Source organism: Jaculus jaculus, chromosome 2 (assembly GCF_020740685.1).
Source record: "Jaculus jaculus isolate mJacJac1 chromosome 2, mJacJac1.mat.Y.cur, whole genome shotgun sequence".
Taxonomy (NCBI): domain Eukaryota; kingdom Metazoa; phylum Chordata; class Mammalia; order Rodentia; family Dipodidae; genus Jaculus; species Jaculus jaculus.
Window position 1 is genome coordinate 194,350,429 of NC_059103.1, and position 15,014 is coordinate 194,365,442.

Here is a 15,014-nt window from a genome sequence, read left to right on the forward strand (position 1 = left end):
TAGATTTATGCTCTTGGCTATAACAACAATAATAACAACAGCTGACAGTACCATGTGCCAGCAGAGATGTGTGTTTGTGGCGTGAACTCGGCAAGTGGCATCGTCCCTTGATTCTGAACAAGTCTGAGAGCCCGGTGCAGGTGAAGATAGTCACTCTGCTGAACGCAGTAGAAGACTCGGGCTGCCCAGTAGTTAGAGCCTAAAACCAGTCAGACATGGGCTCGAGTGACCACACTGATGCCCAGAAGCTATGTGGCCTTAGAAACTGTTCCAGGCCTCTCTGGACCCCGGCTCTCCATCTAAGCTTTCCTGAACAAAGCATGTCACTCTTGCTGAGTGCCTCGCATAGCCCTGGTACGGGTGTGCTGGAAGAAATGTCAGCTAGGAGGATTAGGACCTCCAGTGTGCCTCTCCAAAGTATAGTTGTTTCCATGAAGTTGAGCTACCTGGAGGGCTGGCCTTTTGACCCCAACCCAGGGTGGATGAGGTGGCTGGTCGACCAGAAGGATCCAGCCGGCATCTCTATCTCTACTTTCTCCCAGCAGGGGAATGGATTCAAAGTTTCCACGACTGCATTGTTGAGGTCTTCTTCTTCTTCTTCTTTTTTTTTTTTCTTCCAGAAAGGGAATGTTTGGGCTGAAGCTGAAAAAGAAGAAGAAAAATAAAGCAGAGAAAGGGTTAATCCTCACCAACAAGGCTGCACAAGGTGAGGCATGTGTGTGTGTGTGTGTGTTTGGGGGTGCTGAGCGCTATCCTAGGTCATAGGGCCTTACAGAGGGGACCCTCCTTGGCTGAGAACATGGCTATCTGTCCACAGTAGACATGTGCTGCCTACTGGACCTCAGGTGCTGCTGGTCACAGGTGTGGGCTTAGAGAAAAATCACCCCAACACTCAAGGTCATCAACCAACAGGGCTGGGGTAGACACCTGCCAGGCCATGGAAGAATCCCAGTAGTGACTGGTTCAAGCTCCGTTTTTGTCCTAATTTTCTCTGGATAAGTCACTCCATTCTGAGTTTCTCCCTTTAGTAAATGTGTTGCCAGGATGACCTCACATAACCTTGGGAAGACGGGGAGAAATTTTTTTCATGGTAAGGATGAAGATTTGGGCTAAAATTGGGGTGGCTTCCTATACATTATCTCATTTATCTTACTCTTTCCAGCAGAGCTTATTTCACCAGTTTTAAAAGGAGATTACGGAGGTTCAGGCAAAGAGAGCTTCAATTAAGTATGTGAGAGGTTGGAAAGCTGAAAATGCAAAGCTATTGTTGAAAAAGTATAAGGAATGTCAAGATGGTGACAGCTGTGTTTAAAGCAAGCACAATGACGTCCTTCTGAGAAGGAGGCCCTGTCTGCCTATATATACTGACCACCATGCAGCCGGCCCTGGGCATGGGGTGTGGGCCAGGGAGTGATCGTGTTGGGTGGTTGGTCCAGGCTGCCTTATTTTCTGCCTTTGAATGGTCTACTTCCTTCTCTCAAAGTGCAAGGCAGAGCTTAAGACAGCCAAGCCTAACAGTAGGTAGACACTCAATGCTGCTGGAGTCAAACCAGACCTATGGCTTCCAAGTAGAAAGGTCTTAGGTAACTCCCCAGAAACTTGCTGAGTGTCTCTGATCACTACCAGCTTAAGGCTAGCTTTCTGGAAGTTTCCTAAACCAAAATGATGGAGTAGTTAAACCCCCTTGGAGTGCTTCTCTGCTTCCCACTGAAGGTGTCCTGTGGCCCTAAGTCCACTCTGTCCCCTGGTAAAACTTATTCTTACAGAGAAAGCTAGGGACACTCAGTCCCAGGGAGATGGTGGTGGTAACAATTAGGAGCTGCCCTTGGATGGGGAGGGAGTGACTTCACATTTTCAGTGGAGATGAGGCTTAACGCTGAGTACGACTACGTGTCTAGTTAATCAAACAGACGATATGGATGGAGAATGATGCCTTTCTTGGTGTCCTTGAAGTTAGGCCTCAAGGACATCAGGCTGAAAAAGACATAATCCCTTCCCTTGAGGACTTTATGAAAATTACATTTATGACACTTGAGAAGTCTCTGCTACTTGTTCTATTTTTTATATGCTTTTTTTTTTTTTTCTTTTCGAGATAAGGTCTCACTCTAGCCCAGGCTGATCTGGAATTTACTATTAGTCTCAGGGTGGCCTTGAACTTATGACAATCCTCCTACCTCTTCCTCCGAGTGCTGGGATTAAAGGCGTGTGCCACCATGCCCAGCTATTTTTTATACTTTTTATTGACAGCCTCCTTTCATATACACAATGAACCTTGATCATAACCCCTCCCGTCACCCCTGGTCCCCTCTCCCTTACTTCCCCTCCACTGAACTCCTTCATCCCAACTATTCCCTCCTTCATTTTGATGCCATCATTTTTCCCCCTCGTATTATGCAGGTTTTATGTAGACAGTGTCGGCCATTGTGAGGTCATGAATACAAAGCCCACTTAATATCTGGAAGACAGTATTCCAAAACATTCTTCCCCTTCCTTGGCCTCTGTCATTCTTTCTATCCCACCTTCTGTAATGATTCCTGAGCCCTGGAGGATGTAATAGAGACGTCGCTTTCACTTAGTGTTGAACACTCCTCTGTCACTTCTCAGCACTTTGATGAAAATGCCATCTGAAAAGCGAAGCATCTCTAACCCAAAGTGAAAGTGGCATGAATAAATGGACATCAACATAAATATCCAGAGGACAATTTGGTGGGCATACTAGATCCATTTAGCCAAATGATAGTATTAGCTTCACTCCTAGGGCTTTTGACCTCCCCAGCCCTAGACTTTTGGAGAGGTTTTCATATCAGACATGAATTCCCTCCTGTGTAGTGAGCCTCAAATCCAACTGGAGAGCAGTTGATTTCTCCCATAACAGACATGGCCCCATTATACCAGCTGGTATCATTGGCCTGGTCGCCAGCTTTGTAGCTTGCAGGGTCCACTGTTCATTGAGATTGTTGATGACTTTTCTCCTCCAACAGGCTACATGACACTTTCCAGCACCATGACAGCTAGTCAACAGGGAGGAGGCTTCTAACTAAGTTCCAGTTTGCTTTCCCAACCTGCCACTTGTTCTTAACAGACATTATTTATGACCCCAAACAGTAGATTGCCCCCATTTCACAACTAAGAGAATGAGTCACACAGCTAGTAGGTGGAAAAGCTGCCAGGAAAAGCCTGGGCACCTGTGGTCAGGAGCCCTCACTGACAAGCTGGAGGAGGCTACAGCAGTCAACCGCAAGCATTTCAGGGCCATTCTTATTAGAGTCCTCAGCCCACAAAGCAAACAGGGTGGGGGCAGGCAGCCTCTCCTAGAAAGTAAATGGCACCTATCCTGCTGAGAAAGGGCCTGTCACTCAGGAGAATGACGTAGGCAATAGAGCAGAGCCTTTGGTCCACCCTTCTTGCTATGGACTACTAAGCTAGAGCTTTTCTGGGTGAAATATAGGGACAGTCCTCCAATTTCATTATCTGTGTATTCGGAGGCACCACAGTTATTTCAAAATTCCCAGTCGTCTAACCCAGCCATTCATTAGTTACTTCCTTGGCCATCCCTCATTGACCATTCAGTGAGTGTTCATGAACTGTCTGGTAGGTCCTGGGTAGGTCTGGTATATGACATGGTTGGGTATTGGATAGTGTAGAGGGAGGGCAACCCTGGATAGAATTCCTCTGCCTCTGGGTCTGTTTCTGCTATTCTCCATCTGTCCTCTCCAAAGGGGGGGGGGCAGTGGCAGTTAGGGATGTATGACCTGGGTCCCTGAGCTAGGGTTTCAGGTTGGATCTGGTCAACAGAGTCCTAGCAGGAGGCTTGAGGAAGGAGCAAAGAGAACTTGGAGTCCAAATGACTATGTCCAATAATGGGATGAAGCAGATTGCTTCTCTTCAGAAAGGTGACTCTACTCAACTTTCTTGCCTTTTGTGGTTTCCCTACGTCCACGTCTTCAAGCCCCTCACATTATCTTGCTCTGGGTGGGCCATCTGTTTGCTACTGGAACCCTCACTGAAGTAACTGCACTGCCAGTGGATAAAAAGGTTCCGAGGGGTGTCGACAATAAGCTGAGCTGTAACTGGTCTGGGAGTCTGTGGAGATTTGATTCAGGTGTCCCCCATAAACTTAGGTGTTCTGAATGCTTGGTTCCCAGCTGATGGAGATTTGGGGATTAACACCTCCTGGAGGCAGTGTGTTGTTTGGGGCGGGCTTATGGGTATTATAGCCAGTTTCCCCAAGCCAGTGGTTTTGGCACACTCTTCTGTTGCTATGGTACACCTTATGTTGGCCAGGGGGTGATGTCCACCTTCTGCTCATGCCATCGTTTTCCGTGCCATTGTGGAAGGATTGTGGCCTAAGAGATGCCTTGCAGTGCTATAAATTCAGCTTGATGGACTATTCTGGTTAGAGTTGAAAGACCTGACTGCAGTAAGAACTATGGACTGTGAGGTTTAGCTTATGAGGGTGAGAAAGAGCTTTGCCTGGACTGGGCTAGAAGCAGTTTGTGTGAGAAGCTTGCTATTATGCCTGAGTCCTGAGAAGTTGTGCAGGGTTGCTTTGCATAGAAATGAAATGATATGAGCAGAGGGATATGGCACAGAAAAAATGAAATCTTTGGGTGAACTGCTGCCTGTTCAGCTGCAATTGAGAGATTACAACCTTTGAGATTGGGCAAGCTGACCTGCACTGGGGTAACAGGAAGAATATAGACTCGTTTGAAGGGGCCTGGGTGTTCAAGGAATGTCCTGTTTTTCAAAGTCTGCTTTATTCTCCCCTGGATTAACAAATTGGCACTTTACCTGGTATTGTGGAGTATGAGAAGTGCAGGAAAGAGAAGGTCATTGAGTTTGCAATGCAGTCTTATGTTTTGGAAATGGCCATGGGCCCTGTGAAGCAGGATTGCTGGATGCCTGCATGGAGACCCCATGGGGCCATGAGGATGAACCGTGGATTGCAGTGGAGATGCAGTGGAGATGCCAGGACCATGAGATGGCTACTAAAGAAAGCTGCTGGCTTTGGATGAAGTTTTCTAGGACTGTGAGTAGCCTAGCTGGAGGGGTGGAATTGAAACTCCAGAGACTTGCTGCTGGTTAGAGTTATTGGACTTGGAGATTTGTCACTAGCTATAGTTGTTGGACTTGGAGCTACAGAGTTTGATGTTTGCCCTGTTTAAATCATGTACTGCTTGAGTATTTCTTTGCTATGCCCAATGCCATCTTTTGCAGTGTGAATGTTTGTTCTGTGCCATTATGGGCTTTTTGAAGTTATTTTTTTGGTATTATGGCTTAGTTAAAAGATCTTGGCCTATGGGGATGTTTCAACATCATTGGGATTGGTTTCAAACTATGGGGACTTTTAAAGTTGGACTGAATGCATTCCATTTTACATCATGGATAGTTGTCAGTTTATGGGGCCCTGGGGTGGAATGTGGTGATTTGATTCAGGTGTCCCCCATAAACCTGGGTGTTCTGAATGCTGGGTATCCAGGTAATAGAGATTTGGGAATTAATGCCTGCTGGAGGCAGTGTATTGCTGGGGGCAGGCTTATGGGTGTTATAGCCAGTTTCCCCATGCCAGTATTTGGCATACTCACTGTCCCTATTGTCCACCTGATGTTGGCCAGGGGGTGATGTCCACCCTCTGCTCATTTCCATCACTTTCCCTGCCATCATGGAGCTTCCCCCTCAAGCCTATAAGGCAAAATAAACCTCTGTTTCCCAAAAGCTGCTCTTGGTTAGGTGATTTCTGCCAGCAATGTGAACTTGACTGCAACAGAGTCTCTCTAGATTCCTGGCTTGCTCACATGGAGACTGTTGATGAAGCTGGAGAGGAGATCTCTGGGAAATGACGATCAATGTAAAGCTTCAAGGTGGAAAGGAGCCCAGTAGAGGACAGGCAGTGGGGGGCGTGGCTCAGGTGGGGCAGTGGGTAGACATTATGAAGAACTCCAAAGAGAGAGAGAGAAAGGTAGGCTAGAAGGAACCAAGATAGGGCAGGCTGGGCACAGAACAGTGAAGGGGAAGAGAGCTGGATGGGCAGGAGAAAGATGGAGCAGGGCATTGAGTCGTCTGTGGACTTCTTACCATTTTCTCAGTCTGATGGGAAGCTACTGAGAGGTGTTCAGAAGTCACAAGATGCCTTCACCTTTTTGAAGATCACTCTCCATGCAAGGTGCTATCTCCTCATTGTCTTAACCCAGAACAGTTTCGAGCTTATTTAATGTAGGTAAGGATGTTCACCAGAAACTTGCATCTATACCAGAAGACCTGCATCCTTAAGACTGTAGTCAGGCAGGGAGCAGGCATTCCTTTCATGCTGCTGCTCTGAAAAGCTTGGGTAGGCTGTAGTGTTCCTTTAACCTTAACCCCAGTTCATCCCTGCAGTTTGGCCTTGGCTTGAGTTTCCTATCCAAGGGAGGTAACAGCGGGTCCCCCTCATCCAGCTATTTTCTCTAGCTTCTGACTGAGTGCCTGCTAAGGCCAAGCCTGTGTACACCAGCTCCTGGGTGGTGATAGTCCATTTGTCTTGATTTATGATTCTTAGGCATGGGTAGGCTGATTAAAATCAAGACCAAACATGTCAAAGCTGGACAGTATCTTAGAGATGATCCAGTTGATTTATTTGTAGTTGAGTCTTGTGGAGTCCTGGGTTTCTGAGGCATGGTTGCTGGGCTGCTGAACAGGAGGTGGTGAGGCCCTGTGGCAGGCTCCTTTCCCTGTCCAGACGAGCTGGGAACGAATGGGCTTATGGTCTATGTGATGTCATCTCTAGACCCTTTCCTCCTAACTTCAAGTACTGATTCAATCCATGGAGCACATTTCCTGGGTGGCAAGAATATTTAAATTCCATATATATGCATGTGCATATATGCAGAGAGAGGTAGTCATATAAAATTTCATTCATAAAAGGATTCTTTTGCTTTAATTAAAAAAAGTGTTGAGGGCTGGAGAGATGGCTTAGTGGTTAAGCGCTTGCCTGTGAAGCCTAAGGACCCCGGTTCGAAGCTCGGTTCCCCAGGTCCCACGTTAGCCAGATGCACAAGGGGGCGCACGCGTCTGGAGTTCGTTTGCAGAGGCTGGAAGCCCTGGCGCGCCCATTCTCTCTCTCTCCCTCTATCTGTCTTTCTCTCTGTGTCTGTCGCTCTCAAATAAATAAATAAATAATTTTAAAAAAGAAGGCGTGCGCCACCACGCCGGGCACACATTCCTTTAAAAAAAAAAAAAGTGTTGAAACCATTTTTCTTGCCCAATTCTTTCACCTTATAGGGAGGGAATAAAGAATTCAAGCCACCCAGTTTGGAGGCCCCAGGCTGAGTACTTACTCTACACTTACCTGGCAGGCACGGCGCTGGAAACTTCCTTATTTTGTTCAGTTTTCCCAACAACTCCATGTGGTAGTTGCCTTTAACCTTGCCTTATTTTGTAGATAAGAAAACCAAGAAAAGGTCAGAGGGCTGGGGGGTGGGGTGGCTCAGTGGCTAAAGACTCTTGTTTGCAAAGCCTGCTAGCCTGAGCTCAATTCCTCAGCAGCCCCCTAAAGCCAGCTGGGCATCTGTTTGCAGGAGCAAGAGATCCTGGAGTGCAAGCTCTCTCTCTCTCTCTCTTGCACACTCAAGAAATTAAAAAAAACAACCCTTTATTCATTTATTTGAGAGAGAGGGGAAGAATATCACCTCTTGCCACTGTAAATGATCTCCAGATGTGTTATGACAATTTGTGCATCTGGCTTCACGTGGGTACTAGGGAATTGAACCCGGACCATTAGGCTTTGCAAGCAAGTGTCTTTAACCACTGAGACATCTTTCTAGCCACCACAACTTTTTTTTTTTTTTTTTAGTTTTCCAAGGTAGGGTCTCACTCTAGCTCAAACTGACCTGGAATTCACTATGAATTCTCAGGGTGGCCTTGAACTCATGGCAATCCTCCTACCTCTGCCTCCCGAGGTGCTGGGATTAAAGGTGTGCACCACCACACCTGGTTCACAACTTTTCTTTAAAGAGTGATGCTCAGTAATTTGCACACATCAATACTGGACAGTGGAAGGGTTGAACTTTCAACCCAAATCTTCTGCATTCACATCTTTGAACTATACCTGGAAGTGTGTTGGTGTGCTAAGGAGGTCACGCCTCTTGGTCATGCTTGCCAAAACACCTGGCTGGGAAGTACATCAGATCAAATGGGATAGTTAGAACATCTTTCACCTGGGCAATGCACCCTGGAATTAAGACAGAATCTGGGGTCAGCTGAAGAGGGTCAAAAGAATATGATTATGATCCACTCATTGAAGTTTTCTATGTGTTTATAAATAAAGTCCTCTCATAGGGCTTCTTAGCATTCCTTTCCTCCCTAGAGTAGGTAATTTGGTAACTTAAAACAATACAAGCCAGGCATGGCGGCACATGCCTTTAATCCCAGCCCTTGGGAGGCAGAGGTAGAAGGCTAGTCATGAGTTTGAGGCCAGCCTGAGACTACATAGTGAATTCCAGGTCAGCCTGGGCTAGAGCAAGACCCTATCTCAAACAACAACAACAACAACAAAAACAACAACAAAATTTGGGAGGGATGGCTTAGTGGTTAAGGCATTTGCCTCCAAAGCCAAAGGACCAAGGTTCGATTCCCCAGAACCCATGTTAGCCAGTTGCACAAGAGGACACAAGCATCTGGAGTTCGTTTGCAGTGGTTGGAAGCCCTGGCTCACCCATTATCTCTCTCTTCTCTTTCTCTCTCCCCCTCTTTCTCTGTCAAATAAATAAATAAATAAAAATAAAATATTTTAAAAACCAAATTTTTTCTTACACAGTTGTGGATGTCTGAAGTCAGTATCCCTGGGTCAAAATTAGAGAAGTTTCTTTGCTCCTTCCAGGTTCTGTTGTACGCTAGTGGCCTTTCTACCAGTGTGAAAATCATGAGCTAGCTAGCTTATAAGAAGGAGAGATTTGCTCATGGTTGTAATCTATGGTGTTGGTTCTGTTGTTTTGAGGCCTATATCAAGGCAGAACCTCATGGCAAGGAATGTGTGATGGAGCAAAGCCTGTTCACCTCATGATGTCGGGCTGGGGGATGAGAATGAGAGAGAGAATGTGTGAATATGCCAAGGTCCTCTGCCCAGGCAGATTCCTGATGACCAAAATCCCTTCCACAAGGTCCCCCCTCCCCTTATAGGTTCTAAACCACCTCCCAGTTGTTTGGTAGGCTGGTGATCAAACCTTTAACACATGGCCTTTGAGGGTATTTATGATCTATACCAGAACACAGTGGCTGTGGCTGTGGCATTGCTGGGCTTGTGATAGCAGTCAGTCTAATCTTTTCTCTAGGGTCATATTGCTACCTTTTGTTCTGTTTAAAGTTCCCTTCTGCCTCTGCTGGTAAGGATAAAAGTGATTGCAACTAGGGCCCACTCGATAATCCAATATAATCTCCTTATCTCAATCTCCTTATCTCCTTAGCTCCATCCACATAGGGTCCTCCAGGGATTAGGCTCGGCTGTCTATTCAGAGCATACAGGTGGATGCAAGAATGACCTCACCCAGGATCTTGCTGTCGGAAATGTAGGATCTTGGGCCTCCCTGGCCCAGAATCTTCGGTTTAATAGCTTCCCAAGTGTTTCTTATGCACATTAAACTTTGCTGAAGAGGCTCAGAGAGTCTCAATAACGTTTTTCAAGCTCCACGTGCAAGGTCATGTCTTGTGGGCATGTCTTTATAGATTCATAACTGCACTTTTTTTTGTATAAGATGATCCATTTCAATCTGCTCTTGGATACAGAAGCTGACTTTGTTGAAGGGAAAAATAAAGTTACGAGTCTGGCTTTCCCGTCACTCTGATGTTAAGTTTCATGCTGGCAGTGACTGTCCCCTGATCTCCTTGGGCCCTTACAATGCCTGCCTTGCTGGTGGGCACAGACTGGATGTTTGTTTGTCACTATGTCTTCATTTACCAGGATTCTCTCCCTTCATTCATTCCTCTAGATGGTCAGAGTGAGTCAGAAGTGCCACAGGAGGGGTCTTCCCACCAGGAAGGACCCGGGGGAGACCTGATTCACGATGACGCTCCCGTCATTCCTGCCCCCTCGGTTCCACCGAAGCGAAGGTACAGTGTTCACGCAGGCGGTCAACACGCTTGCCCTGCGATCCTGGAGCACGAGGCACTGTCTACAAGGACTCAGAGAAAGTTCTCCGTCCACTGTACTTTCTCTCGGTGCTGGCCTCTTGGCACTTTTGGAAGCCAGCATCCCAGCTCCACCAGCTTCCAGGCTTAAATGTCCCTAGTGAAGACACGCATGATCCTGAGAAGGCAGACGTGACTGTAAGAGCTTCTAGAAGGCGGACTCAGGAGCTTTTCCTTATCTGGTCTCAACTGGTCATGGCGCTGGTTACCTCGGCTTCATGTTTCTCCCAAATGAGACCATGGTTCTTATGCTACTAGAAAAATTTCAAGCAAGCTAGCTGCTGTATGTCCTATCAGTTAGCTATTGAAAGAAAAAAAAAAGGCCTCAAACAAGTGGCTTGTTTAAAACTTTTATTATTGTTCTTGAGTCTATGATCAGTTGAACAGTCTCCCTGACCTCAAGCGGGTGGTTGTCAAATGTATTACTCTAGTGTCTGGTCACTGGGTAGCCTGGATGGTTTTCGCTTGTGGCCAGTGGGAGGCTGCTCTGGTATTATTTCAGCCAGGACCGTGGAGCTGTCTATCACATGGCCAAGAGCTTCCAGCAGGCTAGGCTGAGCTCATTCCAATGGTGGCTCTGGAAGGGCTCCAGGAGAGTTGATGCACATAAGGTCTCTCGAGACCTAAGCTTACTATTGGCAAAAGTCACTTATGCCACATTGAGTTGACCGACGCAAGTTACAAGGGCAGTCCATGTCAGAATGGGAGGAGACGACAAGGTGCAGGGTAGCAAGAGTGTCCAGTACCTGGAGCTATGTAGTCTTTCAGTCCACTGGATTTGTCCACGTCACTTCCTTATTCATCACAAGGCATCACGCCCTCACTGTTTCTCATGCACAGTTGTTACTTTCAGTGGAAGAAACACATGCCTCCCAGTGTGGTAGCTCTTGAGCTATTTCTCAGCTCTGACATCACAACAGTGCATTTAGTGGGAAGGTACAGGGGAAGGGAGAGACAGTGGGAATCAGAGGAGGTGGTCAGCTCAGAGGTAACACTTGAGAAGAAAGGAAACGCTGACACACACACACACACACACACACACACACACACACACACACACACAAACTATTACATCTTGCTGCCTTGCCAACTGCACTTGGACAGCCACCATCCCTGCCTCCACAGCTTCTGACTAGAGACTTCAAGTACTCTTTTCTTTGACAAGACCCTTGCCATTTATTTTGCCAGGTTGATAGCCCTGAAGGGAGGAAGGCAGGAGGAAGAGCACTGGGAAGTGGTAACCCTTTCTTTTCTCCTTGGCCACAGTATTCTCCAGCAATTGAAATTCTCTGCTCCCACCAATGCTTAGTTTTTGCTCACTGAGCCCTTAGGAACTTCTTTCATACACCCCTCCTATTGCAGTTCTTTCTTTCTTTCTTTTTTTATGTTTATTTTTACTTATTTATTTGAGAGCGACAGACAGAGCTAGAAAGAAGCAGATAGAGAGAGAATGGACATGTCAGGGCCTCCAGCCACTGCAAACAATCTCCAGATGCACGCACCACCTGTGCATCTGACTTATGTGGGTCCTGGGGAATCAAACCTCGAACCAGGGACCTTAGGCTTCACAGGCAAGTGCTTAACCACCAAGCCATCTCTCCAGCCCTGAAGGTCTTTCTTGAGGCACATTTCACACTTATACCCCAGTTCTTTCCTCATATTTCTTTCTCTCCTCTCCCCTAGGTATATTGTTAGCTCTACAATAGTAAAGATACTGGCTTATTCACCTTTAGTTTCCTCTTAACTAAACGCAGCAGTAGGCATCACATAATGAATAGCTGCCATTAATTTTCCATTTTGCTGATGAACATAAATGATGTGTACTTTTTCTTACATGCATCATGCATCATCTCCTTTAGCCCTCTATGGGATAACAATTATTATTTCCACTTTAGATAAGGAAGTAAATACTAAAGTGCAAAATAGAGGAGAATAGATATTCTGACTCAAACACCTAGAGATTTAAAAAAAATAGCTTACAGCATGCTTTACTGGACTGAATTATTGTCAGCTGAAACGGAATAAAGGCGAATGCAAGATGGTATTGCTAGAAGCGAAGAGAACAAAATTCAATAGGAACCCGATCTCACTTCATCCCCCATCCACGGCTGCTTCTCTGTTAACAAGACTCCTTCATCTCTTTTCACTGTCACACAGTTTCTAAGTTCCCAGGTATTGCATGTCTGTTTTCAATTACCTGTGACAGTCTAGATGAATGAAACCCCCAAGAATGTGAAATCTCACTAAGATGGCATTTTGATCATTTCTTCAAATTTTCTCCTTTACCGATAACTTCAAAAGTAATTGCAAAGCTCAGCATTATTATATCTCCTAGAAGTGATGAAACATGTCTGAGACTAAAGCCAGGCAGGGGTTGGGAGATCCTTATTTTGACACAGCTTTGCCTCTGACTTTCCAAGGAATGATAGTTTCAACAAAGTTAAATATAAATAGTATGCAAAAATCTTACCTATTAAAAAGTGCTTATGGGCTGGAGAGATGGCTTAGTGGTTAAGCGCTTGCCTTTGAAGCCTAAGGACCCCGATTTGAGGCTTGAGTCCCCAGGACCCACGTTAGCCAGATGCACAAGGGGGTGCATGCGTCTGGAGTTTGTTTGCAGTGGCTGGAGGCGCACCTGTTCTCTCTGTCTCTATCTGCCTCTTTATCTCTCTGTCACTTTTGAATAAATAAATAAAAATAATTTTTAAAAAGTGCTCATACTTATTCTTACAAGGCATTGGATTAAGGCTTTATATGTATCGTTATAAACATTAGTATATATAAAATTTATATACATATAAATTATATATAATTACATATATATTTAATTCTAGCACTATAATATATAAGTAATTGCCTTGTACAGTGCTATTATTTGCTCCATTTTAGCATAAGGAAACTGAGTTAGAGAGATGTTAGGTCACTTAAAGAGAAAACACATGATTTAATGTACATTAAATCACTTAGAAACACTTGGGAAAGTGTTATCATGATGTACGGGTCCAAAGTATGTTCTCAAGTTGATATATATGAATTTATCATTGTTTCATTTATGTTGTGAGTTATGTCTTCAACTTTGTCTTACTAGAGCAAAACTGCTGACAAAGATCCACGATGGGGAGGTCAAATCTCAGAACTGCCAAGTAAGTGATTGGCTCTCCCTGCCCAGTCTCCCATGTGAGCGGACAGCATGGTGCTCAACATGGAGTGAGCATCACTTTGTGTTGTAGATTGCCATAACCATTATTGAGGCCCGCCAGCTGGTGGGTGAGAACATTGACCCAGTGGTGACCATTGAGATTGGGGACGAGAAGAAGCAAAGCACTGTGAAGGAAGGTACCAACAGCCCGTTTTACAATGAGGTAAGTTACTGAGGTCACCAGCAACCCCTGGGCTCTGGGCTGGCATCCTCTTTTTTATTTTTAATTTTTAAAATATACATACATATATATATTATTAGCAACTTCTATACTTACAGACAACAAACCATGGTATTTCCCTCCCCCACTTTCCCCTTCATAACTCTGCTCTCTGTTAGATCCCCTCCCTCTCTCCACTAGTCTGTATTCTTATTTGATGTCATCATCTTTTTCTCCTATTATGAGGGTCTTGTGTGGGTATTGCTAGGCACTGCGAGGTTTTGGATATCGAGGTTAAATTCTGTCTGGACAGTTGTTTGTAAGGGGTGGTACCCTTCCTTTGGCTCTTACATTCTTTCTGCCACCTCTTCCACAATGGACCCTGAGCCTTGGAGGGTGTGAGATGTTTCAGTGCTGGACACTCCTCCATCTCTTCTTCTCCACACTTTGTTGCCTTTTGGGTCATCCCAGTGGTCACTGCCATCTGAAAAGAGAAGCTTCTCTAACCAGAAGTGAGATTAGCATTAATATATGAGTATGAACATTAAGTGTAGTGTTTTCAGGGCAATTTGGTGAGAGTAATATATGCATTCATTTATCCAGACAAGATCAGGCTTTATACCCCTAAGACTCATGACCTTCCCTGTCATAGGCTTTTGATTAGGTTTTCAGTACCAGGCCATATTCCCTCCCATAGAGGGGGCCTTCAGTCCAATTAGAAAGCAGTTGGTTTCCCCCACAGCAGACATGCCGCTATTGCACCCGTTCAGTCATTTGGCCTGTCTGACCAAGCTTGAGGTTTCCAGTGTCCACTATTTTCACTGCTGATGACTTCTGTCTCCCATAATGCTGTATACAGTGCAGCTTTTTCCAGCTTTCAGCTGGCGGGGCTCCAGGGAGAAGGTTTTCTGCTCAGCACCAACTTGATTTCTCAGTGACTTTGTCTTTCAGTCATATGAAGTCTTCAGCCAAAGGATCTTACCATTGGCATCCTCTTTAGAATCATGATCTTCCCCACCACTCCACCCCAATCTTTTGCCTAAGTTCATGGAAAACTCCCAACCTGTTTGCAAGCACCCTATAAAACTTTTGACAACAAGGTAGTGGAGAGAAGAGGCAAGGACTCCTTCTGGATTTTCCATATCATTATGCTTTTTGTAGACCCAATTTTTAATTTCTCTGTTTTTTATTTTTGCATGTGTATGTGCATTGTGTGGTGTGTGTGTGCATGTATGTCTACATGTGGGAACATGTATGGGTGGACATACATGTGTGAGTGTGCATGCGTGTTTGTGTGCATGCATGTGGAGGCCAGGGGTTAATCTTGGCTATTTTCCTTAATTGTTCACCTCTATTTTTCGAGGAAAGGTCTTTCATGTGAGCCTAGGGCTTGTCCATTCAGCTAGTCTAGCTAGCCAACCTGCCTGGAGGGAATCACCTGGCTCTGCCCCCCAAGTGCTGAGATAATGGGCAGGTCACCATGCCACCTAGCATTTA

At 45.5% G+C, this 15,014-nt stretch overlaps 1 protein-coding gene across 1 annotated transcript in view; it reads left to right on the forward strand.

Moving 5' to 3' along the window:
* Nucleotides 1–627: 627 nt before the first annotated feature.
* Nucleotides 628–15,014, forward strand: part of Fer1l6 (fer-1 like family member 6) — a 145,513-nt gene continuing 131,126 nt past the window's right edge. Inside the window, exons 1-4 of the mRNA XM_004661353.2 lie at nucleotides 628–706; nucleotides 9,960–10,080; nucleotides 13,247–13,301; nucleotides 13,389–13,520. Coding sequence (XP_004661410.2) covers nucleotides 628–706; nucleotides 9,960–10,080; nucleotides 13,247–13,301; nucleotides 13,389–13,520 — 387 coding nt within the window. The remainder of the gene's footprint in view (nucleotides 707–9,959; nucleotides 10,081–13,246; nucleotides 13,302–13,388; nucleotides 13,521–15,014) is intronic.